General features: G+C 28.2%; 1 protein-coding gene across 1 annotated transcript in view; it reads right to left on the reverse strand.

Moving 5' to 3' along the window:
• LOC122499090 (membrane metallo-endopeptidase-like 1) overlaps positions 1-21,649 on the reverse strand; it is a 78,210-nt gene extending 56,561 nt beyond the window's left edge. The window contains exons 1-13 of the mRNA XM_043607168.1: positions 21,624-21,649; positions 21,339-21,508; positions 20,875-21,036; positions 20,682-20,765; positions 20,452-20,588; positions 19,105-19,293; positions 18,766-18,972; positions 18,581-18,685; positions 17,384-17,531; positions 17,147-17,264; positions 16,882-16,972; positions 9,024-9,200; positions 7,306-7,406 (exon numbers count right to left, since the gene is read on the reverse strand). Coding sequence (XP_043463103.1) covers positions 7,306-7,406; positions 9,024-9,200; positions 16,882-16,972; positions 17,147-17,264; positions 17,384-17,531; positions 18,581-18,685; positions 18,766-18,972; positions 19,105-19,293; positions 20,452-20,588; positions 20,682-20,765; positions 20,875-21,036; positions 21,339-21,508; positions 21,624-21,643 — 1,709 coding nt within the window. The 5' untranslated portion in view covers positions 21,644-21,649. The remainder of the gene's footprint in view (positions 1-7,305; positions 7,407-9,023; positions 9,201-16,881; positions 16,973-17,146; positions 17,265-17,383; positions 17,532-18,580; positions 18,686-18,765; positions 18,973-19,104; positions 19,294-20,451; positions 20,589-20,681; positions 20,766-20,874; positions 21,037-21,338; positions 21,509-21,623) is intronic.
• Positions 21,650-25,381: the final 3,732 nt, after the last annotated feature.

Consider the following 25,381-nt stretch of genomic DNA (forward strand, 5'->3'; position numbering starts at 1 on the left):
ACTCCTCCCATTTTCCAAATCAATTTTTCTATTTGTTGGTTGAGTTAAACAAAATGGAGAAAAAATAAATCATATAATTCCAACCCTTAAAAGGAAAAATGGATGATTTAGACCCATTAAAATAAAATTTAAACTCCTCCTTCTTAAAGAAACCTATTTTTCTATTTGTTGGTTGAGTTAAACAAACTGGAGATAATATTAAACTTTAAAAAATATAAAATTTAGTCTCAACCCCTCACGAAAAAACAGACTTCTATTAGCCAATAAAAAAATCAAACTCCTATATTTTTATTCATTAGTGAGACTAAATTTTATATTTTTTAAAGTTTAATATTTTCTCCAGTTTGTTTAACTCAACCAACAAATAGAAAAATTGATTTTGAAAATGGGAGGAGTTTGTTTATTATTTTTATTGGTCTAAATCATCCATTTTTTCTTAGGGGGTTGGGATTATATATGTGTTATTTTTTAAATATTAATTGCTTTCTCCATTTTCTTTAACTCAACCAACAAATAAAAAGTTGCTCTTTGAAAATAGGAGGAGCTTATATTTTTTGGCCAGAAGTCTTTTTTTTCTTAATGAGTTAAGACTAAATGTAACTTTTTAAAAATTAAATATTCACTCCCTTTTTGTACTGTTGAACCAACGAATAAAAAAATTGCTTTCTTAAAGTAGGTGGAGTTAGAATCTCATTGTAGTTGGTCTGAAAAGTAAATTTTCTAATTATTTTAGAAAGATGGGAAAAAATTGTCTATTTTATCTTTTTTAGTATAATTGATTGTAGCATTAATTCTACTTATTTTCTGCATTTTTATTTTTTATAATTCTACTAAATACAATAATAATAATTGATTTTCAATCAAAATTAATTGTGCAGGTTATGTATTTTTTACATGAAATTGTTTAAAAGATTTTTATTCAGATTTATTTTTTTAAGTAAAATACTGTTTTTTAGCTTTGAATAATATTTATTTGAATGAATTCATTTATTTTAATAATCGCTACAAGTATCACGCATATGTTATATTGACAAGTCTCTCAGCCTGCATATTTATATGTCTATACTTCTGCCAAAAATATATACGTTCTGCTGGAATAGACATTATTTTAAGGATTTCTTATAATTTAACTATTACTCTATTATAAGAAAAACAGTTTTTTTTTATATTTTGGGAATTCTTATCGTTAAAATAGAGAAAATTCAAGCAGTTCCAAACTGACAGGAAACCACCGCACATCGTTCGCTTCAAATACTGTTTATTATTAAATAACAACTTTGTTACACTTAATTATTACACAAATCAATTCCCTAAATCTTAATTTACTAATTTCAATAGATTTTTTTACCCAATATCACTTATTAGCTCTAATGTAACCTTTTGATCAAACCTGAGAGAATTTTGATAGAATTCGCTTAAATCTCACTCAACACATTCTGTCAGGGAAAGTGCGGATAGATGCCCCCCAATTTGAAGATTACATCTAAATTGAACAATTATTATTTTTAATTGACTGTTCGATTTTTACACACTATTACTATTTATCATTGACATATGTATATGGACTAAATACCTACAATAAATAATAAATTAATCAGAATAAAAATAGAAAAGGTCTGCGTTTTGCCATATATCCCACCTGGGTAAAAAAATTCGATACACGGACCGCGGAGTTCGTATACGAGCTCGGTAGCTCGTATGAGAAATATGAGAAAACTCTCATACGAGCCTTTTCCGTAATGAGAAGTGTATAGATGCTTGTATACGAGGTGACTTTTAAAGCATTTTTACTAATGTAACTCTATTTTAAAGTAAATGTAGATAATAGAAATGAATTTTCTCTTTTAAAACAAAGCTAAATTCATAAGGGAAATGAAGTTTTAAGAAAAAAAGGATAATTTTGTTCAAAAAATTTATTCACACTGAAAAAAGGTTAGAATTTGATAATTCCTTGTTTCTCTTACTTACCGACATTAGATATTTCTCGGATGCGGTAAGCACGATTTTGGATTAAATTTAATTATTTTATATAAGAACATTTATATAATAAATAAATAATAATATATTATTAATTAGTAATGAAGAAAAACTTATTTATTCTACCGCTAATACAAAATCGTGCTTACTGCATCCGAGAAATATCTAATGTCGGTAAGTAAGAGTAGCAAGGAATTATCAAATTCTAACCTTTTTTCAGTGTGAATAAATTTTTTGAACAAAATTATCCTTTTTTTCTTAAAACTTCATTTCCCTTATGAATTTAGCTTTGTTTTAAAAGAGAAAATTCATTTCTATTATCTACACTTACTTTAAAATAGTGTTACATTAATAAAAATGCTTTAAAAGTCACCTCGTATACAAGCATCAATACACTTCTCATTACGGAAAAGGCTCGTATGAGAGATTTCTCATATTTCTCAGGAAATATTTCTGCAAACAGGAAAATGTCCGCTTATGTGGGAATATTGACGCGAAAGTTGAGAAAATATTTCATTGAAATATTTTGGAAATATTCAACTGAAATGATGCGCACTGGTCGAACTCAGTTTCTATGGCCTGTAGAGTTGCGCAGTAGTTTTTGGCTTACTATGAAGGAGTTTACACCGTAAGCCTTAAATATAAGCCTTCGCGAGCATAAACGGATATGCCTCCATGAGGATATACTTGCGTCTGCGCAAAGTGTTTGCCTGCAGCTGTGTTGTGAAAGAGTTTGCCTTGACCACGTGTTCGCGCAGGCGCAAATATATGCTCCTGGAGGTATATCCGTTTATGCGCGCGGAGGCTTATATTTAAGGCTTACGGTGTAAACTCCTCCCTGCTGGAAGTAAATAGATAGAAACCTTTTCTCTTTTAATCCCTTTCTATTGCAAATATAGAAAGAGATATGAATATTGTATAACTTTTAATCTCTTACCTATACTTCTTTATGCCTTTCTATTTCTACCTTTATCAACTTGCTCGCTATTTCTTTTAATCACGTTTTTTGAATAACTTTTAATAGCCTTTTTAAACCCTTCTATCTCTTTTTATATACAATCTTATCACAACTTTTTGTTATCCCTTTCAATCACCTTTTCTCTATTACTTTTAAAATCCTGTCTATTTCCTTGTATCTCTTTCAATGTTAGACTTTATAGACACTATTCTTTATACCTATTAATAACCTATTCTCAATACCTTTTAATAACCTGTCTTTAAACTTTTATCTCTTTCTATGACAGAAGTTCTTGATAATCTTCTTTGTCCACATTTATAACCTTTTCTTAATAACTATTAATATCCTATTTATAAGCTTCCATCGCTTTTTATGTAGGATCTTATTGACACTTATTTATTCCCATTATAATAAGATAGAAAAAGATAGAAATGCGAGACTGCAAAACTATAAACTTTTTCTATTCCTTTTTATCATTCTTCTTTTCCGAATGGTATTCTTTTTATCTTCTTTCAATCCCATATTCTATCTTCTTACTTCATTTAGAAGAGATAGGGATAGACAAGAATATGGGGATTTGAGGAGATATAATAAGTTTATCTCTTCTAATCTACTATAGTATATCTCTTTCTATATACATACTAATCAACTTATACGCGCATGCGTCGATCTTCCCAGCTGTTATGTGTCATGGCGTCGGGTCAGTAGATCCGAGGATCAGATAGCGTGTGTTATGCACTGTGCGATTTTACGTTTTTGTTTGAGTTTAACTTTCATATTTTTGTAGTTTATTGTAAATATATTTAACCAATAAATGCTTATCAGTAATATAGACAACCAAAATTAGTTTTAAACTCACACAGCACCCAAACTTTTCTAAAAATATATTACAGATTTACTTGCAAAATTTTTATAGTTAATCGTAATGAATTAGAGAACAACACGGTTAAGAAACTCAATTAACAACAGTAGAGAAAGTTTTTAATTGAAATTAATCAATCTCTTCTATAAGGGATATCTCTTTTTTACTTTCCTTTGGATTAAAAAGGATGTGAAAATAGATAGAGAAAGATAGAAATGTATGAATAGAAAAGTTCTATCTTCTTTAATTCACCACTTTGCATCCCCAATTTTTTATCTCTTTCTATATATTTTTTTGTATATATTTCTATATCTGAAACTGTATATAAAGAGATTAGAAGGGATAAAAAGAGATATAAATATAAGGTTATAGAAAGAGATAAACAATTTGTATCTCTTTTAAGTATCCATTTTGCATCTCCAAACTATTATACCTTTTAATCTTTTTTTATCCCTTTTTTTTAATCTCTTTGTATCTCTTTACTTCCAGCAGGGCTTCTATATCCTATGGGTTTTAAAATATTTCAGAAAATTCCTATTGATTTGAGGTGTTTAACAAATTTTTCCATTTTTTGAAATATTTTCACAATATTGCAGAATCTTTATGTGTAATATTGCAGGAATATTTCAATGAAATATTTTCTCAATTTTCGCGTCAATATTCCTACATAAGCGGACATTTTCCTGTTTGCAGAAATATTTCCTGAATCTTGCAATGAAATATTTCAATCTTTCAGTGAAATATTCAGGAAGTATTCAGGAAATATCATGTGCTGTGTGGGACGTTTCTTTCATATTGGAGATCTGAGAAAGGGGGCATCTATCCGCACTTTACCCAATGTGAAGGACACCAATACTGTATTTGAAGAACAAAAATACAGTATTGCTGATTCAGCTATACATCCTAACCATACGAGTCCTTTCTTAAAAAAGACATGGAGTGGAAAGGTCGAATGTATCGAAAAGTATCGAAGTAAAGAATGGGCAATGAGAATGTAAAATCTTAATAGAAGGGTGTTTTTAAAATTGTTTGTACATGTGAAGGTGGCGCTGCAGTCGTATGTTATTTAAAAAGAGCGCGAATACACTCTTAGTTTGAATCAGTCAAAATGTGATTGATTCAATCAGTCACGCACATTTTCACTGACAAATCATTGATTTTCATTGGCACAATAATCATTTTGACTGGTAAATCTGTCAAATATTGTCACTGATTCAATCAGTCACTGAATTTAACTGTAAACCAGTCATTTCATTTAACTGATTTGTCTGTTGATTATTTTAACTGACTTAGATCAGTCATTTTAACAAATACACCTGTTTTTTTTAAATATGCAAATAAATTATATTTATCTGCAATATAGACAAAATAACATTATTTCTTAATATAAATATATTTGTTGACAATTTTTACATTAAATGATATATTATTATGATTTTTTAACAAATATATTGTTTATTAAAAATCAAAAACTTTCTTTTTTTAAACAAAAAAATACAAGCAACTATTTTTCTTTTACTAATAAAATGCATTGCTGTAAATAGTTATGTTTTGTAAAATATTTGTAGTTTATATTATATACTATTCGAAAATAAAATATTTGAAAGAATTCCTTCGTTTCAAAAGGTTTGCCACATCTGGTTTGTCTTAGGATGTCGAACTATAGGTTTCTCGTTACAATAGGTCCGTGTTTTATGACTTTTTCGGGACCCTTTTTTTCTTATGAATTTATTTAGGTAGAAAGTTTGTGAAATTTTTTTGTACTTAAATATAAGATGGAAGTATACGAAAATTTCATACATTTTCTTTAAAAAGTCTTTCAAGATGCTTTGAAGCGTCAGTTGCTCTTCAGCTTTGGCATGAGGAAAACTGACGCCGCGAGTAAGAAAAATATTTTAAGTTTTAGTAATTGACTAATGACTGATATTTCTTCTTTTCATCCTGATTATTCAAAGTTGTTCAATATATAGTGATAGTAATATTCTGAAGTGATTGTGAAGTGATTCAATAGTATTTAATTCCAACTGATTGGAGTTAAATATTTTAGAACGGTACTTAAGAATTGTATAGACAAAATTAATTTATAATTTTGCAAAATTGAGTGGTAGTGCTTTCAAATAATTTAGTTGTCTTTACTTATTTATGATTGTTATATAACAATTTTTGTGCATTAAACAAATTTCAGTTACTTATCTAATTTTTGTTCAATAAACAATGTTTTAAAAATTTGTTTAAGAGTTTTGAAACCTTGCACACCTTATATTAAAATTATTAAATATTTTAATAAATTAGTCATTGAATTAATGTAATATTATTAAAAATAATCAATTTGAACAATGAAATTTGCTATTATATCAATAATAATCATTAATAACTTCAATTAGAATAATTATTTTAAACAATAAAAATTTATATTTATTTAATTTATATTTTATTTTATTTAATAAATATTGTAACAATAATAATTTTTGTTACCTATGCTTTTATTATTAATAAAAAAATTTTTTAAGTGCAGTGGAAACCATTGATCGATTAATTAATCCAATTTACAAATCAGTAAAACTTCATAAATTTATTGATAAAATTTATTCTTAAATTTGATAAAAATAACGGATTTTGAAAATAAAAATGATTACTTTCATGAAAATAAATTATTGTTAAGTATAATTAAAATAATTGATTTAAACAATAAAGTTTATTATTTTATCAATAAAAATCATTATTTTCTTTAGTGACAATAACTAATTTTAAAAAGTGAATATAATTGATATTTTGATGAAAATGAATTATGTAAATAATGATAATAACTTGTTAAATTAATTAAATTTACAATTTCTATCATTCATAACAACTGCTTTTTTCATTAGCATTGACTGATGCTATCAGTCAAATTAAACTATACAAACAGTATATTTTATTAATTTCATCAATAAAAATCATTATTTGAGACAGTCAAAATTACTGATTTAAATGACAAAAATTATTGAAATTTCAATAAAAGTTAATGATTTAAATAATACAAACAATTGAATGAAATAATAGATTCAACAATTTCTATCATTCAAAACAACTGATTTCTTCTGTGTATTTGACTGATTCAATCAATAACAGTATATGATTGGTTTGAATCAGTCAAACGGACTGGTCCGCCAGTGAGCGGGTCTGGACTGATTGAATCAGTCATTTTTGACTGAGAATCAGTCAAATTTGACTGATTCAATCTAAGAGTGTATATAAATTTTATTTTTGTTAAGAGAAAGTACTCATTATAAATCTTATTTTGCATTGTCAAAAAAAACGTCAACATTTCAAATATAAATAAGCAAATTATTAACTGAAAAAATTTGAATATTATTATTAATGAAATAATGGACTTGGACAATGGACATATAAAAACTAGCACCGTAGACGGCCGCTTGCGGCCGTCGGAGGAGCTAGTATGACAAAATCGACAATATCATTTTTTTCAGTGTACATTTTTTTAATGATATATATAAATAAAACTTACTCTAAATCAATTTCATAATTTCCTAACTTTCGTAATTTTTTCTTCAATAAATATATTTTGTACACTAATATATTATCCAGATACTGGTGTCCAATTGGCATCTATGGAAATTAAATTTCTATTACAGTAGAGACGACCCTATTATCCGGACTAATGGGTCTCTACTGTAATTAATATTTTAACTAGCCAAATTATCCGAGCGCAAGCGCGCGAGAATGTTGTATTGCACTGATTATTGCAAACAATTTCAAATCATTTTAATTTAAGTAATTTTTAAAGAAATAATTATTATGACACATAATTGAAAAACTAATTAGAATTAAATTTTCAATTTATATTATTTTTAAACTTTAACGTATATAAAAAAAACTTTAACAAATTTTGATACTAATTTCCAATTTGATATCAGATTTTCTAAATTGAAAATAATTAAATTTTCTTGTACAAGAGAAATTGAATTTTGCAAAAATTGTTGTTTTATACTTTCATTTTCAAATTAAACATAATCTTCATTACGAAAATTTTAATTATTCTGAAGAATAGAGGAGGTAAAAAAATTATTATAATATTTAACTTTTTTAACAAAGAATTTCTTCCTCCTTTAATATAATATGAATAATAATTTTTTAAAGAATTTTCACTACTTTAAAGTCGCTAATACTACACAGTAAAAAGTAAATCTTAATTTAAGAGCTGCCTTAAATTCAACACTGTCTGCTATAATGTTAAAGAATACGAAAAACGTGCGTAAATTCAACATTGACTGTCTTAAAAATGTTGCATCTTAATTTAAGGTAGCTTTCGTGCCTTAAAATAAGATTTTCTTTTTACTGTGTAGAAATCAAAAAACTATTCTCAAAAATTATAATCAAATTCTTTAAAAAAATTCAATTATTTTCAAAAAATATTCGAAATTCAATTATTTTCAATATCTAGTATTTTCATGAAATCTCGCAAAATAATTGAATTAATTTAAAATAGCATTTTCAAAACCATTTCGAAAAAATCAATTATTTAACAAAATTTTATACAATTTATTTTTTACAATAATTCAATTACTTTCACTAATAATAACATTTTTCATGAAAAATCAATTTTTTAAAAAAAATTTTGATAAAATAATTCTAAGCTTGAATTTAATTATTTTCATAAATAATAAAACTCATCGAAGAATTTCAACTATTTTTATACTGTCGACAGTATGAAGTATGAGTGAGTATTGTAAAGAGTGGGGACGAGTTCACAGTCCTTTAAAACTAAAGCATAAACAGGTGTGTTCAAAAATAACAAAATTTTTCACAGAAATTCAGTTCTTTTTAAACATTTTAGTAAACTTCTCCGCAATAATTTAATTAATTTTAATTTTTAAATTTTGTTTCCAAGCCTAAAGTTAAAGGTTACAGAGAATTGCCCAAATATTAATTTAAAAAAAAATAAAAAATACGTATCTAATTTTTTTCAATTTGTGACAAAATATGATCCGGAAATGGACAAACTTCCAAAATGTCATTTTTAACGGCCACCCTAATATATATATATATATATATATATATATATATATATATATATATATATATATATATATATATATATATATATATATATATATATATTAGTAATTAGTTTATGTTAATTTAGTTTAACGGTTATTGTACTTATATTTTGCTATCAAATAATTATTTGATTTCGAAATTGAACAATAATTTAAGAATACATACCCCACGATAATAATTTGTAAAAGCTACATCATTATTGTACCAATTAGGGTAACCAAAAATGGTACCTATATTCTTAATTTTTTCAAGTTCAATTTTTTTCGCATTTTCGCTAAGCCAGTCTGACTTTAAAATTTGCTTTATCATCGCTTTCTGAATTGTTCGAAGCATTTCCACTCCCTGAAAATTAACAAATTTTAACTTTTTTAAAAAGTATTTAACTTTATTAAAATTACATCAACCCAGTGGGAAATTTCCAACCGGCGCGGATCCTCGCCTGTACCGACGCCGGAGTAGTGGTACTGGCTGGGAACCGCCTGCCTACCGCCCGAGAACTGGTATTCTACCAAAAGATGACTTGGCCAGGAGCTGGCTGGCCATCCGTCTCGGAACTGGCATTCTACCGCCCGGTAACCGGCCGCGAAGAGCCGTTCCGTGTATAATTCAACCGGCTGGGACCCGGCACTGTACCGACTGCGGATCTTTCATTTCCTAGCCAGATATGCGCTGGCAATGCTGGCATTCTACCGCCTGACAACCGGCTCGGATCAAAATAATAATTTCAACAAATATCAATAAAAAAATAATAATTAATTGCAAAAGATAAATACTGATAACAATTCATTGATAGTTCACTTTACACATTTCTTTATACACTTAAACGCAATTTTTTATTACATACACATTTGAAAAATCCTAACGCTTGGGGGTACGAACCTACGCCTAACCGAATATTTACGCACCGAAATCTCGCACGCTAACCACTATGCTACGCTCGCATGGAACTCTCAAACCTTAAATGCTTTCAAGTCTCACTAGCTGAAATAAAAATTGTAAAATTACTACGCGGCAATAGGCAATTTGGAAATACGAACTGATGTAATACCGGTATATTTTCAATACTTTACTGAATGTGTATTTATGAATATTTCAATATTTCGTTTAAAAAAGATGTTATATTTTTATTATTATGTTTTTTAATATTTTATTACATAATATATCGACTAATATGAACATAACTTCACTGCAAAACAATTTATAACATATAAGTAATAGTATTAAATTGAATAAAATTTTAATGCACAACACATTTTTTTAATTATTTAATTTGCAGAAAAGTGTCAATAAATAATTACTTAATATATTGTTTAAATTAAAAAGAGATTATTAATTAATTAATAATAAATTAATTAATAATAATCTCTTTTTTATATATTGTATTTAATATGTTATTTATTGTAGGCATTATACACGGAGAAAAATGGATAGTCAAATTTATTATCTAGATAATCATGGGTGATGATCTTGGATACTCAACTATAGGACAATTATCTAGATATTCAAATTTAGTATCTTGGGATAATCAAACTTACATACTAATTGCCATTATCCAAGATGTTCACATTTGACTATCTTAGATAATAAACGCAAGTTGCTGTGTTTATACCTACATACACATCTAAATTGATCAATAAGAAATATTTAATGATAAAAGTTAATTTTTTTAGAAATTAGTGAACATTTTGCCTAGATAAACAATTTTTTATGGAAAATCTGAAAATTTTAAAGAACAAAATACATTAATTTAACGATACCCTTGAAATGTTTAAATTCTTTTGACAGGTTTAAAGGTTATGTTGCTAATTGTAAGTTTTATATATTTTTTAACAATATTTTTTAAGCAATATTATATCTGAAATTCAGTATAAAAAAGCTTGACAATATTTAAATTTCGAATAATACGGTGTTCGATGGTCTCTCAAATTTCTCGATAATGTGCGACCAACAGTTATCACCCAACAAATACGGCACTGACCGGTTTAAATGACGTGTAATTGGTAAACATTCACTTTCTAACAAATTTTTCTCTGTTCACAGGCACTTTTTACAAAATATGACAACGTACATTTGCCACAAATGTTTTTAATTGTCTGAATTGAAAAGATTTTGTCAATCCATGTAGAAACGCGGTTGCAGGATTGGAATTACCATAGCAATGTAATGCGAATCATTTTGACAGCTGAGACTTTACGCTCCCTGCATGCTTCTGCCCTCTACTGTCAAAATGGCTGTAACATACGTATAGTGGCCTGTCATTACATTACTTTTTTATTTCCAATCCTGCAACCAATCCAAAACAAAAGGTCAAAACCGAAAAGTCCAAGACTTTGAAGATCCAAAACACAAAAAGTCCAAGGAATTAAATATCCAAAAATTTAAATTTAAATACTAAAGGAAACAATTTTTCAATTCAGACCTTCATTTTTTTTTATTTACACTTGAAGTTGTTAAGTTGTTCGAATAACCGTCTTTTCATAACAGTTTCCGTCAGTTTAGGTTTGTCAACGTAGTTCAAAATTTGTTGTGTTTCAAAATTATTGAGTAATTATATTTAAAATGGAAATTGAAATTTTAACAAAAGGCAAAACGAGATATTTACATGTAAGTGGATATTTATACACAAAGCACAGTTCTGGAGTTGGGACAAAAATATATTGGAGATGCAAAGAAAAAAAGCAATGCGGCGCTAGGGCAACTACAACTAGTATAGGAGATAATGTTGAAATTCTTTCTGGAGAAGTTCACGAAAAAGTCGTGAACTCGCGAGTGTCAGTAGTATGCGCAGTTCGTAATGCGCATCAAATATGGCTGATCAAGCATTCATCATTCAGCCCACGAAGTAGTATAAGGAGCTTCCACTCAATGGGTAGTTTGAAATATTTTGATGACGATTTTTCTTTTCTGTTCGGCTCGTGGTTAGTTAGCGAAACTAGCGCTCTTGCGGGGAAACACCTACAACTCAGGTGAGAGATCCGCCATTACAAATGGCGGATATGTGAATTAATAAATTCAAAAAAGACCGCGTTGATCTGCGCATGCGTCTTTCCGTTTAGCAGACGAAAAAGAGAAAAATTCTTGAGTTGCACATTTTCATGTGAGATGGATTCTTGTCGCTAACTAACCATGACGTCAAACAGAAAAGAAAAATCGGAAACACTATTTACGGAGAGTGGAAGCTCCTTATACTACTTCGTGATTCAGCCGGTGTCATCGGTGTTTACATTCGGGAAAATTCTTTGATGAAAGTTATTATTTAGAATCAGTGTTTTTTATTACTTTGTGAATATTTTTGTTTGCTAATTTCCTTTGTGAAACAAATAATTCATAAAATGAATTAAAAGTTACGATAAGGGATTTTTTCTACTTTGCACGGTCCTGAGTTTTACAGCAGACAAAGCTAATCGTTTCGTTTGTCGAAGGACAGTGTATCTAGATTTAGCCGTGGCGATTAGTTGTTAGAAATATTATGTCATAGGGTATACATAGGTACTAGGTTCGAATCCCGTGAAGCGAATTACGAATTTTAATGGCGATAAAATTGTGTATTCTGTGTAGTTGGGTGCGTAATAGGCGTCAAGTTATCAAATAAAGTGAAATACTATAAAAAAGTAGTGTCTGGAAATTATTTTTTCTTGTTTTTAGCATTTTTTAAAAGTTCACAAATTTTTCGTTAACTTTGACGAAAAGTTCGGAAACCGTACTATGTTTCTAGTGACGGAGTTGATGAAATTTTGACGAACTGTGTTTGTTGATTTTCAAGAATTTTGTGTCCCATCCAAAAGTGATATACTAGTTCACGAGAGATTCGTGAACTTTTTTTTCCGTGCGGTCATGCACCAGATCCTGAAGAAGTAGAAGCTCTCAAAGAGAAAATTGATCTAAAAAGACTTGCCGTCGAACATCCAGAATGTCCACCCTCGAGAATTGCCAGAAAACTGCAGAACATACCTGATGCTGTATTAGCAAAACTTCCTGATCGAACCAATGCAATTAAAATGATTCAAAGAGAACGTTTAAAGCATATGCCATCTAACCCTCGGAATGCAGAAGAGCTACAAGAGATACCCGATCAATATGTAAAAACTAAAATTGGAGATAAATTCCTAATGTACGACTCTTATGGAGATGAATCTTATAACTTGTCTTGTGAAAGAATTATAGTTTATGCAACCCGAGAAAACTTGAGATCGTTATTTCGAAGTTCCACGTGGTTTGTAGATGGCACGTTCAAGGTCGTCCCATCTATTTTCTTTCAACTTTTTGTTATAATGGGCACTGTTAAACAAATTCACAAGGGAATTGAACGTGACATAGCACTTCCATTTGTCTACGCTTTGCTGGAAGGAAAACAAGAAGAGGCGTACTCAAAAGTAATCGAAGTTGTAATATCTGAGGCAAATCGTCTAGGCATTCAAACTCTTCATCCACAAACAATAATGTCAGATTTCGAACTGGCAATAATAAATGCAGTGCAAACCCACATTGGAAACATCGTACATTTATGTTTATTTCATTTGTGTCAGAGCGTGTATAGAAGAATACAAGCAGAAGGATTGCAGGCTATGTATAACAACAAGGACGATATAAGTATTCGAGAAGCAACGCGAACAATGTGCGCTCTTGCGTTTGTACCTGCCACGGATGTGCCTAAGGTTTTTGATATATTTTTCGACCAAGTACCAGAGGAATTTGTCCCTGTTGCAGAATACTTCGAGGTTACAATTTCAATAATTATTTTAATATATTACAATGTATTTAATCATGTATTATAATTATAAATTGATTCTTCTTAGGTTACTTATATTCGTGGCAAGACTGCTAGAGGTAGAAGAAAAGCTGTGCCTGTAAGATACGAGCCAAAACTGTGGAACCAATATGATGCCGTTCTTCAAGGAATTGCGAGAACAAATAACGCGTCTGAGGGATGGCATAATAGATTCCAAGTTCTTCTTGGACGATATCATCCGAGTCTATACGCTTTTTTAAACAAATTGCAACAGGAACAAGGCGAAACAGAATGCATGCAAAGGCAACTTCAGTTGGGTCAAAAAATAAGGGCTTTGCCGACAAATTATTTTTCAACAATAGAAAACCGGATTTTTAATATCGTATCACAGTACGATCAATACGTGCAACAAAATGAAGAAATTAAATATTTAAATACATTGGGTTACCACTTACATTTTTAGGTTATACATTTATATTTTTATATATTTAACAATTCAATAAATTTATCCTTCTTTTGAATTTATTTTTTTTGGATCTTTTGTACGTTTGGAACTTTTAGTAACTTGGACCTTCTGTCTATTGGATTTTCTGTCTATTGGATTTTCTGTCTATTGGATCTTACAAATTTTGGATCTTTCAGTTTGGACCTTTTGTCTTGGATCTTTTGGTTTGGATCTTTTGTACCCCAATCAACCGCGTTTCTGCATGGATTAACAAAATCTTTTTAATTCAGACAATTAAAAACATTTGTGACAAATGTATGTTGTCAAATTCTGTAAAAAGTGCCTGTGAACAGAGAAAAATTTGTTAGAAAATGAATGTTTACCAATTTCACGTCATTTGAAACAGGCAGTGCCGTTTTTCTTGCGCGTGATCGGTAATCAAACTTCTGCGCAAGCGCTCGGCAAGTTGACTATCCAGGATAATAAATTTGATTATCTAGATATACTAAACGGGAATATATAATATTTCAGGAAGATAATATTTCTGACTATACAGATAATAAATTTGATTATATATTTTCTAACTATCTACTTTTAACTATCCATTTTTCTCCGTGTATAATATATTGATCACATTTTCTTTCAAGTTAAATATATTTTACTTCTTTCAAATTAATATATTATTTATTAAAAATTATTTATTTAATTGCACATTAATAAAGTTGGATTTTTATATATATAATGAAAAAATTAAGTTTCTTATATTCTTCCTTTGCATGAATACTATTAATTTATCTATTGGTTAACTAATAATAATATTATAATAAATGCAATTATATGAGTCATTCCATTATATTTCGACTAAAGTCGTTGCCGACTAATTTTAAAAAATTGTAATATTTTGCAGGAATGATTTTAAAGATATTAGGATCACCGAACAAAAAGAATTTTTTAAATATTTTTTATATTTATTGTAAAATAAGCATCTAAAGTATATGAAGTCGTAAAAACTGACACTTTTTCATCTATTAGAAAATATTAAAGAAAACACATAATTTACTATAAAAACGTAAAAAAATTGTTAGAATTTATTAAGAATGAATTATTTTATTATTATAAATTGGTAGAAACAATTATTAATAAGAAATATTAAATGAAAAGTAATTTTAAAGTTTACATGGAAAATAACCTATTTTTGCAAATTTCATTCACTAAATATGAGAAAGAGAAATCATTAAATTGGATAAAACCTTATGAAATATAAAGTACCTGTGATTAACTTTTAGTTTTTCTTATCACTTTCTTCCTGTTTTCTTCACAAATATTAAAAAATAAGCAATTAAAATTGGCACTTTGCTTATTTTCACGATTTTCAAATGTAAATAACTTTTGCCTAGAAAAATGAAAAATTACGAAAATTGGGCAATAATTAATTCATCACTAGATACACTTACTGGAAAAAGATTTTCTTTGGTCCCGAAGCTATTTCTCGAATTAATTAACTTTAAACTTTTTACTATTTTTATCAGGTTAATACATAATGTGATTTCTTTAAAACTGAAGTTGGTTCAAAACGATTAAACAAGAAGAGCTAACTTCGTCCTTTAAAAAACACATGTATTAACCTGATAAAAATAGTCAAAAGTTTAAAGTTAATTAATTCGAGAAATAGCTTCGGGACCAAAGAAAATCTTTTCCAGTGAGTGTATCTAGTGATGAATTAATTACTGCCAAATTTTCGTAATTTTTAATTTTTCTAGGCAGAAGTTATTTACATTTGAAAATCGTGAAAATAAGCAAAGTGCCAATTTTAATTGCTTATTTTTTAATATTTGTGAAGAAAACAGGAAGAAAGTGATAAGAAAAACTAAAAGTTAATCACAGGTACTTTATATTTCATAAGGTTTTATCCAATTTAATGATTTCTCTTTCTTATATTTAGTGAATGAAATTTGCAAAAATAGGTTATTTTCCATGAAAACTTTAAAATTACTTTTCATTTAATATTTCTTATTAATAATTGTTTCTATCAATTTATAATAATAAAATAATTCATTCTTAATAAATTCTAATAATTTTTTTACGTTTTTATAGTAAATTATGTGTTTTCTTTAATATTTTCTAATAGATGAAAAAGTGTCAGTTTTTACGACTTGATATACTTTAGATGCTTATTTTACAATAAATATAAAAAATATTTAAAAAATTCTTTTTGTTCGGTGATCTTAATATCTTTAAAATCATTCCTGCAAAATATTACAATTTTATAAAATTAGTCGGCAACGACTTTAGTCGAAATATAATGGAATGACTCATATAGTTATTGTAATAATTAATTATAATAATATAATAAATTTATGATTATACTGATAATGTAAACTATAACAATAAATGACGAGATCCGCAGTCGGATCCACCCCAGCACCGAGCCAGTACAGACCTAACATCCGTCATTCTTCCGACGCGCGTAGAAGAATGAAATCTGCAGGCGGAACAAATCCAGTACCGCGCCAGTACTGACGAAAGTAGAAAGGCGGATCCAAAAGTCGGAGCCTAATCTGTTCCGCGCCGGTTGCATTTTAGGATCCGAATCGGTACAGACCATCGGTGCTGGCGGTCCGTAAGGGCGCGGATCCCAGGCGGTTGTATAATCCGACATTCGTCCGACTTTTCCTCCTGGGAAATAGCATAATATATCGCTCCAAAATGAAATATTAATAATAATATTCTTGGACAAAATTAACGGCAAACTTGGGCAATGTTTAATATTTAATTATTTTGCCTAATTAATAAACTTAATTTATAATTATTCAGTGATATTTAGTTAGTAAGGAAATTAAAATTCTTACATCGTTCTTCATACTCTCCTTAAAATATTTTTTAACAAAATAGTAAGCCATTGCGTGTTGCATTTGTATATTAACAATGCACGTCTCCCATCTAAAAATTAATAAAAATTATTTAATCATTTCGATTTAGAAACGTCAAAGTAAATAAATATATTTATTTATTGTCCGAATGTTTTCGTTTTATTTGCCTTATATTATTTAATTATTTAATTCACTACATTAAAAATTATAAAACTGTTATTCTTTAATTTCTTATCATCATTGCCTTGGTTTTTGAATTTTCACACCAGTCAAATGTTTTTTGAACTCGTAGAAGAATTCTCGAATTTTCGATGTTGTGTGTGGTAACATTTTACTTAAGAAATTCCAATGAATATAATTAACTGTGAAAAAAGATTTTTAATTAACAAATGATTAGTAATTATATCTATAATTAAAATGAAATTATTTTGAAATCGAATGCAAAAGAAAGTTTATAATTTAAATACGAAGAATATTGTACCAATCGTTCTTGGCTTTGTTTCTTTTAGAATTTCACAAAGATTATCCAAATACATCTTTACTTTTGGAATTACAGAAAATTCATTTTCTCCGCTAAGTTCAATATTCGCTTCAAAAAGTAAATTCTTAAATGATTTGGTCAAATTCAGCTGGAAAAATTTAATGAAAAATAGAAATTAAGGAAGCAACCCAGTGAGAAATTGCCAATAGACTTTAATCGGTCCAATATCGGTCCAATATTGGTTGCCGTGCTGGGCGCCGATTGACTCCCAATATTGGACCAATATGGGCTGATGCTTGGGATGTAACGGATTCGCCGAGCATCGGTTGTTAATATTGGTCCAATATTGGCCGAATATTTTCAACCAAGAGAAAAAAATTTTTTTAATTAAATAATAATAATAAAAAATTAATGTTTATAATTTTTTTTTAATGTATTTATTTGTTTAATTATTTATTTTTAATAATTCATGTAAATAATAAATAATTTATTATTTATAAATAATAATTATTTAAAAATGCAGCAGCTATTAGGAAATAGCATTCTGCAAGAAAATTCAATCATTGAAAAATCAATGATAGGCGAGAGATATTTGCGTCATTAAATAGATTCGCAGATGATAGGCAAGAGATATCCGCGTCATTAAACAGATTCGCAGATATACTCTGGTCTCGCGACGAATCTCTCGATATTTATATACACTGGAGTCGCCGTGTCAGTTGCGAGAACGGTTACAGCGTCCCTCTTGCGGCAGAGATAAGAATTGTCACGTAAACTGCTAAATCGCTTTACCGACGGCCTTATTATACCCGCAGTTTACGTGACAATTCTTATCTCTGCCGAAAGAGGGACGCTGTAACCGTTCTCGCAACTGACACGGCGACTCCAGTGTATATAAATATCGAGAGATTGGACCAATATTAGCAACCGATGCTTGGCGAACCCGTTACATCCCAAGTATCAGCCCATATTGGTCCAATATTGGGAGCCTTTATTGGACCGATGATTGGTCTCTTGGCTCCCAAAATTGGAATGATATTGGACCGGTAAAAAATTTCTCACTGGGAATTTTTTGTAAAAAAAAAAAACAAAATTAAGAAAGTAACTTTTTGCAAAAAAAATTATATACTTAAGTAAATAAAAAAAAAGTTTTTTGGTAAAAAATAAAACTATAATTTTGAAGACAAAAAATTATACCTGTGGCTTGCTTAGAAATTCAGATTCCCCCTCCTCTGTGTTGCACATTTTTGAAAAATATTCTAATGGAGTAAACAATGGAGTCAAATGATTAATTTTACTTTCCTGTTAACAAAAATTTTTTAATTATTTTCAAAAAATACTTTTTCTTTCATCAATAATTATAAAATAAATATTTAACTCACGGCTCCTAATTTTTTTTCGAAATTGATTAAATCCTCAATATCCTCATCTAATGTTTCCTCACTTACATGGGCATTTCTCTCTTCAATAAAAACAAGAGCAATTTCCTTGATGAATTTTCCATAACTTCCATCATCATATATTTTCTTTCGATCGAATTTCATTCCATCTTCCAATGCAATAACTGGCGGTAATTCTGGTAATTTCAGCTTTTAATTTCGAAAAAAATTGTAAATTGCAAAGAAAATTAAATAATTGAGTTATAAAAATTCTATTTTAATTTTTTGTATTTCTGTTAAAAATTAAAATGGACCTTTTTGAAATAAAGATTTAGAAATTACTTCGATTATTGATGAATTGATAATTTTGAAATCTTGAAACGATTCAATTTTCCGTTTATCTTTCGTTATGTCAAAAGAATAAAATGATGATCCTGTAAGACGCGAATAAATATCATCGACTTGTTGCCAACTAATATTTTCCTCGAACCATTCTCCTGATTCCATGATTACCCAGTGAGAAATTGCCAATAGACTTTAATCGGTCCAATATCGGTCCAATATTGGTTGCCGTGCTGGGCGCCGATTGACTCCCAATATTGGACCAATATGGGCTGATGCTTGGGATGTAACGGCATCGCCAATCATCGGTTGTCAATATTGGTCCAATATTGGCCGAATATTGGCAACCAAGAGAAAAAAATTTTTTTAAATAAATTTTTTTTAATTAAATAATAATAATAAAAAATTAATGTTTATAATTTTTGTTTAATATATTTATTTGTTTAATTATTTATTTTTAATAATTCATGTAAATAATAAATAATTTATTATTTAAAAATTATAATTATTTAAAAATGCAGCAGCTATTAGAAAATAGCATTCTGCAAAAAAATTCTATCATTGAAAAATCAATGATAGGCGAGAGAAATCCGCGTCTTTAAATAGATTCGCAGATGATAGACAAGAGATATCCGCGTCATTAAACGGATTCGCAGATATACTCTGGTCTCGCGACGAATCTCTCGATACTTATATACACTGGAGTCGCCGTGTCAGTTGCGAGAACGGTTACAGCGTCCCTCTTGCGGCAGAGATAAGAATTGTCACGTAAACTGCTAAATCGCTTTACCGACCGCCTTATTATACCCGCAGTTTACGTGACAATTCTTATCTCCGCCGAAAGAGGGACGCTGTAACCGTTCTCGCAACTGACACGGCGACTCCAGTGTATATAAGTATCGAGAGATTCGTCGCGAGACCAGAGTATATCTGCGAATCCGTTTAATGACGCGGATATCTCTTGTCTATCATCTGCGAATCTATTTAAAGACGCGGATTTCTCTCGCCTATCATTGATTTTTCAATGATAGAATTTTTTTGCAGAATGCTATTTTCTAATAGCTGCTGCATTTTTAAATAATTATAATTTTTAAATAATAAATTATTTATTATTTACATGAATTATTAAAAATAAATAATTAAACAAATAAATATATTAAACAAAAATTATAAACATTAATTTTTTATTATTATTATTTAATTAAAAAAAATTTATTTAAAAAAATTTTTTTCTCTTGGTTGCCAATATTCGGCCAATATTGGACCAATATTGACAACCGATGATTGGCGATGCCGTTACATCCCAAGCATCAGCCCATATTGGTCCAATATTGGGAGCCTTTATTGGACCGATGATCGGTCTCTTGGCTCCCAATATTGGACCGATATTGGACCGGTGAGAAATTTCTCACTGGGTAAAGGCCATCCTCCATTTCTCGAAATTATTGCTTCGAGTGGCTTGAGTCCTGTTTTCTCCAGTTCGTCTAAATACATCACATAAAAAGTAGTATCAAAAAATTAAATTAAAAAAAAATAAGAAAGATTGAAATATGTAGAAAGTCGTTATAAAAAGTTACCGTCATTCATGCAGGATTTGTAAAATTTTTTCACTTGTTTTATGGGTAACAAATCATTCGCATTCAATTCCTCTTCCAAAAAATCTGAAATTAAAATAGAAAAAAATATTTAAAGGAAAAGTATTAATTAATATTAATATTAATATTAATATTAATATTAATATTAATATTAATATTAATATTAATTGTGTACCTCGAATTTTGTATTCTACTTCTTTTGTCATTTTTCGAATAGTATTCCATTTCATTTCCGCTGGTGGAATTGCATTATTTTTCACCCAGTTCCCACAAGCGTATTCATAAAAATCATCACATGGATCCACTGATTTGTTCATACTTTCCCAGAATTCTGAAGCTGTCGTCATTGTAATAGTTTTCAGCAGGAAATTAAAAAAATAATTTATTAATAAATAAAAAAAATTAAATCATATCAGGCAAAAAATTTTTTTGCAAGTAGATTTTAAAATTTTTTTTTCTCGGACTTAAATTATTTTACTAATAAAATACTATTATACTTTTTAAATACTGTAAATTAAAAATCAATAACAAAATTTTTAACAAATAAGTAAACAAAAAATAAATGAATAAAAAATTTATAAATAAAATAAGTAAAAAATATAAATAAATATTACATAATGAAAAATAAAATAGACTCACCAACTTTAAAACAATCTTGTGATCTACAAACGGAGTAATCTTTTTTCGTCTCGGCTTTTCTCTCTTCATAATTAAAATGAAAATAAGTTTTCAAACTATTCTGACGAAATGGAATATGAAAAATGTCCCAATTTGATGATCTTCCTGAGACGAAAATTATCGTGCAACTTCTATAATTTAATTAAAATTAATTTATTTGATTAAAAATATAGTTTTTATTTAGAGAAAGCAGAGCTTTTATTTATTCATTTTATTTTAAAAAAGTTTATTTCAAAAGAAACTTACAGTAAAATAAAAAGTTTCATTTCTATTGGTTAGATGAAAATTAATGACAAAATAGAAAATTTATTTTAATTATATTTGCTTTTTATATATGCAATTTCATCGACGGAAAAAGTGACGTTATAATTTCCTGTTGTATAGATTTGTCTTCTACAAGGTTTATATTATTCTTCCGCAAATGATATTTTCTGATAGTATTTTCTATTTTTAATAAAAGATTTTATAATAAATTTGATTATTTTTATTTCTTTTATAATATTAATTTTATAGTTTTTGTATTTTTAATTTATTTAAACTTTTGAAATTTATAACAAATATATGTATAACATTACAAACTTTATCATAAACAATAATTTAAAATAAAAATAATTAATACTTATAAAGAATATTTTTAATAATTAATTAATTAATTATATATAAAATAATTAATTAATTAATATAAATATTTCTATTAATAATTTAAATAGGTAATAATAATATTAGCCTTTAAAGTGCTATGCCGGTCTGACAGACCGCTATTAAAATTTTCTTTGCTTGTAACTTTTTTTCAAAGTATAGGGGAGAGTCTCCAGTTGTGAGACACCTCCAGTTGTGAGACAGTCAATTTTTTTTAACATGCAATATTAAAAAGCCGATTGGTTTATATAAAAACATTTCTTTTTATATGAGCCAACTATTTCGTGTACACCGAGGCGGATATATAAACTGTTTTTGTTAAATACCAACACTGTGTGTGATAATCGACTAAAAAGCGTTTTTTCAATAAATGCAAAGTACTTTTTTTGCAATTTAATTAATTGAAAAAGGTAAATGTAATGCATTTTCTTTTAGTGTTTTCCTTATATTTTGTGATGCAACATTGCATTGTTCCAATCTACGGTTGAAAATAATTTAATTCTCCTTTTTCAAAATAGCGCCAATTTCTGGGTGTGAGACACAGCATATCACCAGTTGTGAGACGGTGTCAACACCCATCTGGGCAGCATAAAAAATACTACTTTGCAGGCATACTATTTAAATGTTGTTTTGATTCTTTTTTCTAGTATTTTTGGGCATGTCAAGTGGAAAAAAGTCAATTGATTCAGAAGAAATCAATTTTAATGCTCTTGTTGAAGCTATTAAATTGTGTTTATTTGATAGTCATATTTTGGCGAATAAATATTATTATTTAGTATATAATAATATATATTATTAATATATTTAATTATTTCTACTAAACATAACGTTTTATGTCAAACTTATTAAATTTTAGCAATTTTTAATGAGTGTCTCACAACTGGAGACATTTTTTTTTTTTGAAAAAATCGATGTGCTCGGAAAATGTATCGTAAAATTTTTTGAGTTCATCGAAACACTATACTTTCTTTTAATAAAAGTTGCGTATTTCTGTTACCTTTCGAACGGTGTATTTTATTTACAATTTCGTTTGCCCGTTTACAATTTACGGGTCAAAAATGAAACCCGTCTCACAACTGGAGACTCTCCCCTAATAAGAACTTGAACCTTTTAGTAGCTTTATATTTTATGAAAATCTGTTAGGAGACAACTTTTTCAAAAATTTTTATTCGTTAAATTTTGTAATATAAATAAATATTTGAAGTAAAGCGGTCTGTGAGACCGGGGTTAGCTTTAAGTGAAAGTATATTCCAGTATATTCCCATGAGTGACGTCTGCGCAACTTGACGCGCAGCTAGTTCTACTGACAGTTGTCATAGACTGCATTTATAAAATAAATAAAATAAATAAATGCATAATACAGAAATGACTTTTTTTGTTAAAAAGTAAAAAATATTTATAATAGTTGTCTTTTAAAAATTATAAATGACTAAAAAACTGTCAAAAGGGAATAGCGGTCTGACAGACCGGGGTTAGCACTGAGCGTGATTTTTCAACACTTAGCACTTTAAAGGTTATTGCATTTCTAAAATACGAAGCAGTAATTTGAAAAGAATAAACAATTTCTATTCGTTTGAATTGACTACGTAGAATCGTTTAAAGTCGATTGAAAAGAATAGCTATTTCTTATTTTTTTCAGTTCGCTTTTACAAGATTTACTTTGTCGATTCAAAAGGATAGGATTCTGTATTTTTTTGGAACGTTGAGAAGCAGAAAAATTTTGCGCATTCAAAAAAATGGAAACTCTTAATTCTTTTTTATCATCTCATTGACACGAACAATAGAGAAGAATTAATTTTTCTGATATTTTGCTGTTCACAGAGGAATTGGGTTTTTTTGTAAATTCGCCTATTCAGAAAGATTAAAAAATCCTCGTTTAACAGAATATTTTTGGAAATTTAATCTTTTTCTATTCCTCGCTTCTTACCGGGGTAATATATTGATTAGATAACGGGTTTTTAAGGAAATTGAAATTTTAATTTTTGACAAAGTTTTTTGTCAAAAGTTACCATTTTTACCTTCCTTCAATCATGAGATATATTCCTCCACTAACAGAAAATATTAGGGAGTCATTTCATTATATTTCGACTAAAGTCGTTGCCGACTATTTTTAAAAAATTATAATATTTTGCAGGAATGATTTTAAAGGTATTAGGATTACTGAACAAAAATAATTTTTTAAATATTTTCAGTACTTATTGTAAAATAAGCATCTAAAGTATATAAGGTCGTAAAAACTGTCACTTTTTCATTTCAAAATATTAAATAAAACACATAATTTACTATGAAAATGTAAAAAAAATATTGGAATTAATTAAGATTAATTAATTTATTATTATAAATTGTTAGAAACTATTAAATGAAAAATGATGTTAAAGTTAAATTGCCAAATAACCTAATTTCTAAAATTTCATTCCCTAATGCGAGAAACAGAAATTATTAAATTGAATAAAACTTTATCAAATATAATAAGTATGTACCTGTGATTAACGTTTAGTTTTTCTTATCACTTTCTTCCTTTTTTCTTCCTAAATGTAAAAGAATAAGCAATTAAAATTGGCACTTTGCTTATTTTCACGATTTTTATATGTAAATAACTTTCTTGCAGAAAAATTACGAAAATTGGGCAATAATTATTTTATCACTAAATACACACACTGGACAAAGATTTTCTTTGGTCTCGAAGCTATTTTCCAAATTAATTAATTTTAAACTTTTTACTATTTTTATCAGGTTATTACATGTGATATTTTTAAAACAGGAGTTGTTTTAAGACGATTAAACAAAAAAACCTAACTTCGTCCTTTAAAAATTACATGTATTAACGTGATAAAAATAGTGAAAAGTTTAAAATTAATTAATTTGGAAAAAAGCTTCGGGACCAAAGAAAATCTTTGTCCAGTGTATAAATAAATCAAATAAATATTTACTTACACCAAAGTGTAAGTAAATACTTATTTGATAACACTGTTCGACAAAATTTTGCTACAAGAATAAACGAAAGTGATTCTTACAGGATTTTTGACGTAGATTACGAATCTATAAGTGAAATTGTCCCATCATATACACGATATACACTCTAAAAAATTCCGTTGTTAATTTACAGCGTCGGACGTTGGAAATTATTTGCTTCACGTCCAACGTAGTAAGCTTACAAGCTGCTAGTAGTAAAACAGGACCTAAATGTAATGAAACAATCCGCGTGTTATTGCACAACCTCAAAGTAAAATTACAATTTTTGCGTTATGAAACATGCCGTGTGTAAATATATCAAAAAATTGGGTTATATTACTATAAATAAGGTTATGTAAGCGGTTCGCGTATTTTTCTCAAAATTTGTAGGAATTAATTTCTATCACTGAAAA

This window comes from Leptopilina heterotoma, unplaced genomic scaffold (assembly GCF_015476425.1).
Source record: "Leptopilina heterotoma isolate Lh14 unplaced genomic scaffold, ASM1547642v1 Lhet_165, whole genome shotgun sequence".
Classification (NCBI taxonomy): Eukaryota; Metazoa; Arthropoda; class Insecta; order Hymenoptera; family Figitidae; genus Leptopilina; species Leptopilina heterotoma.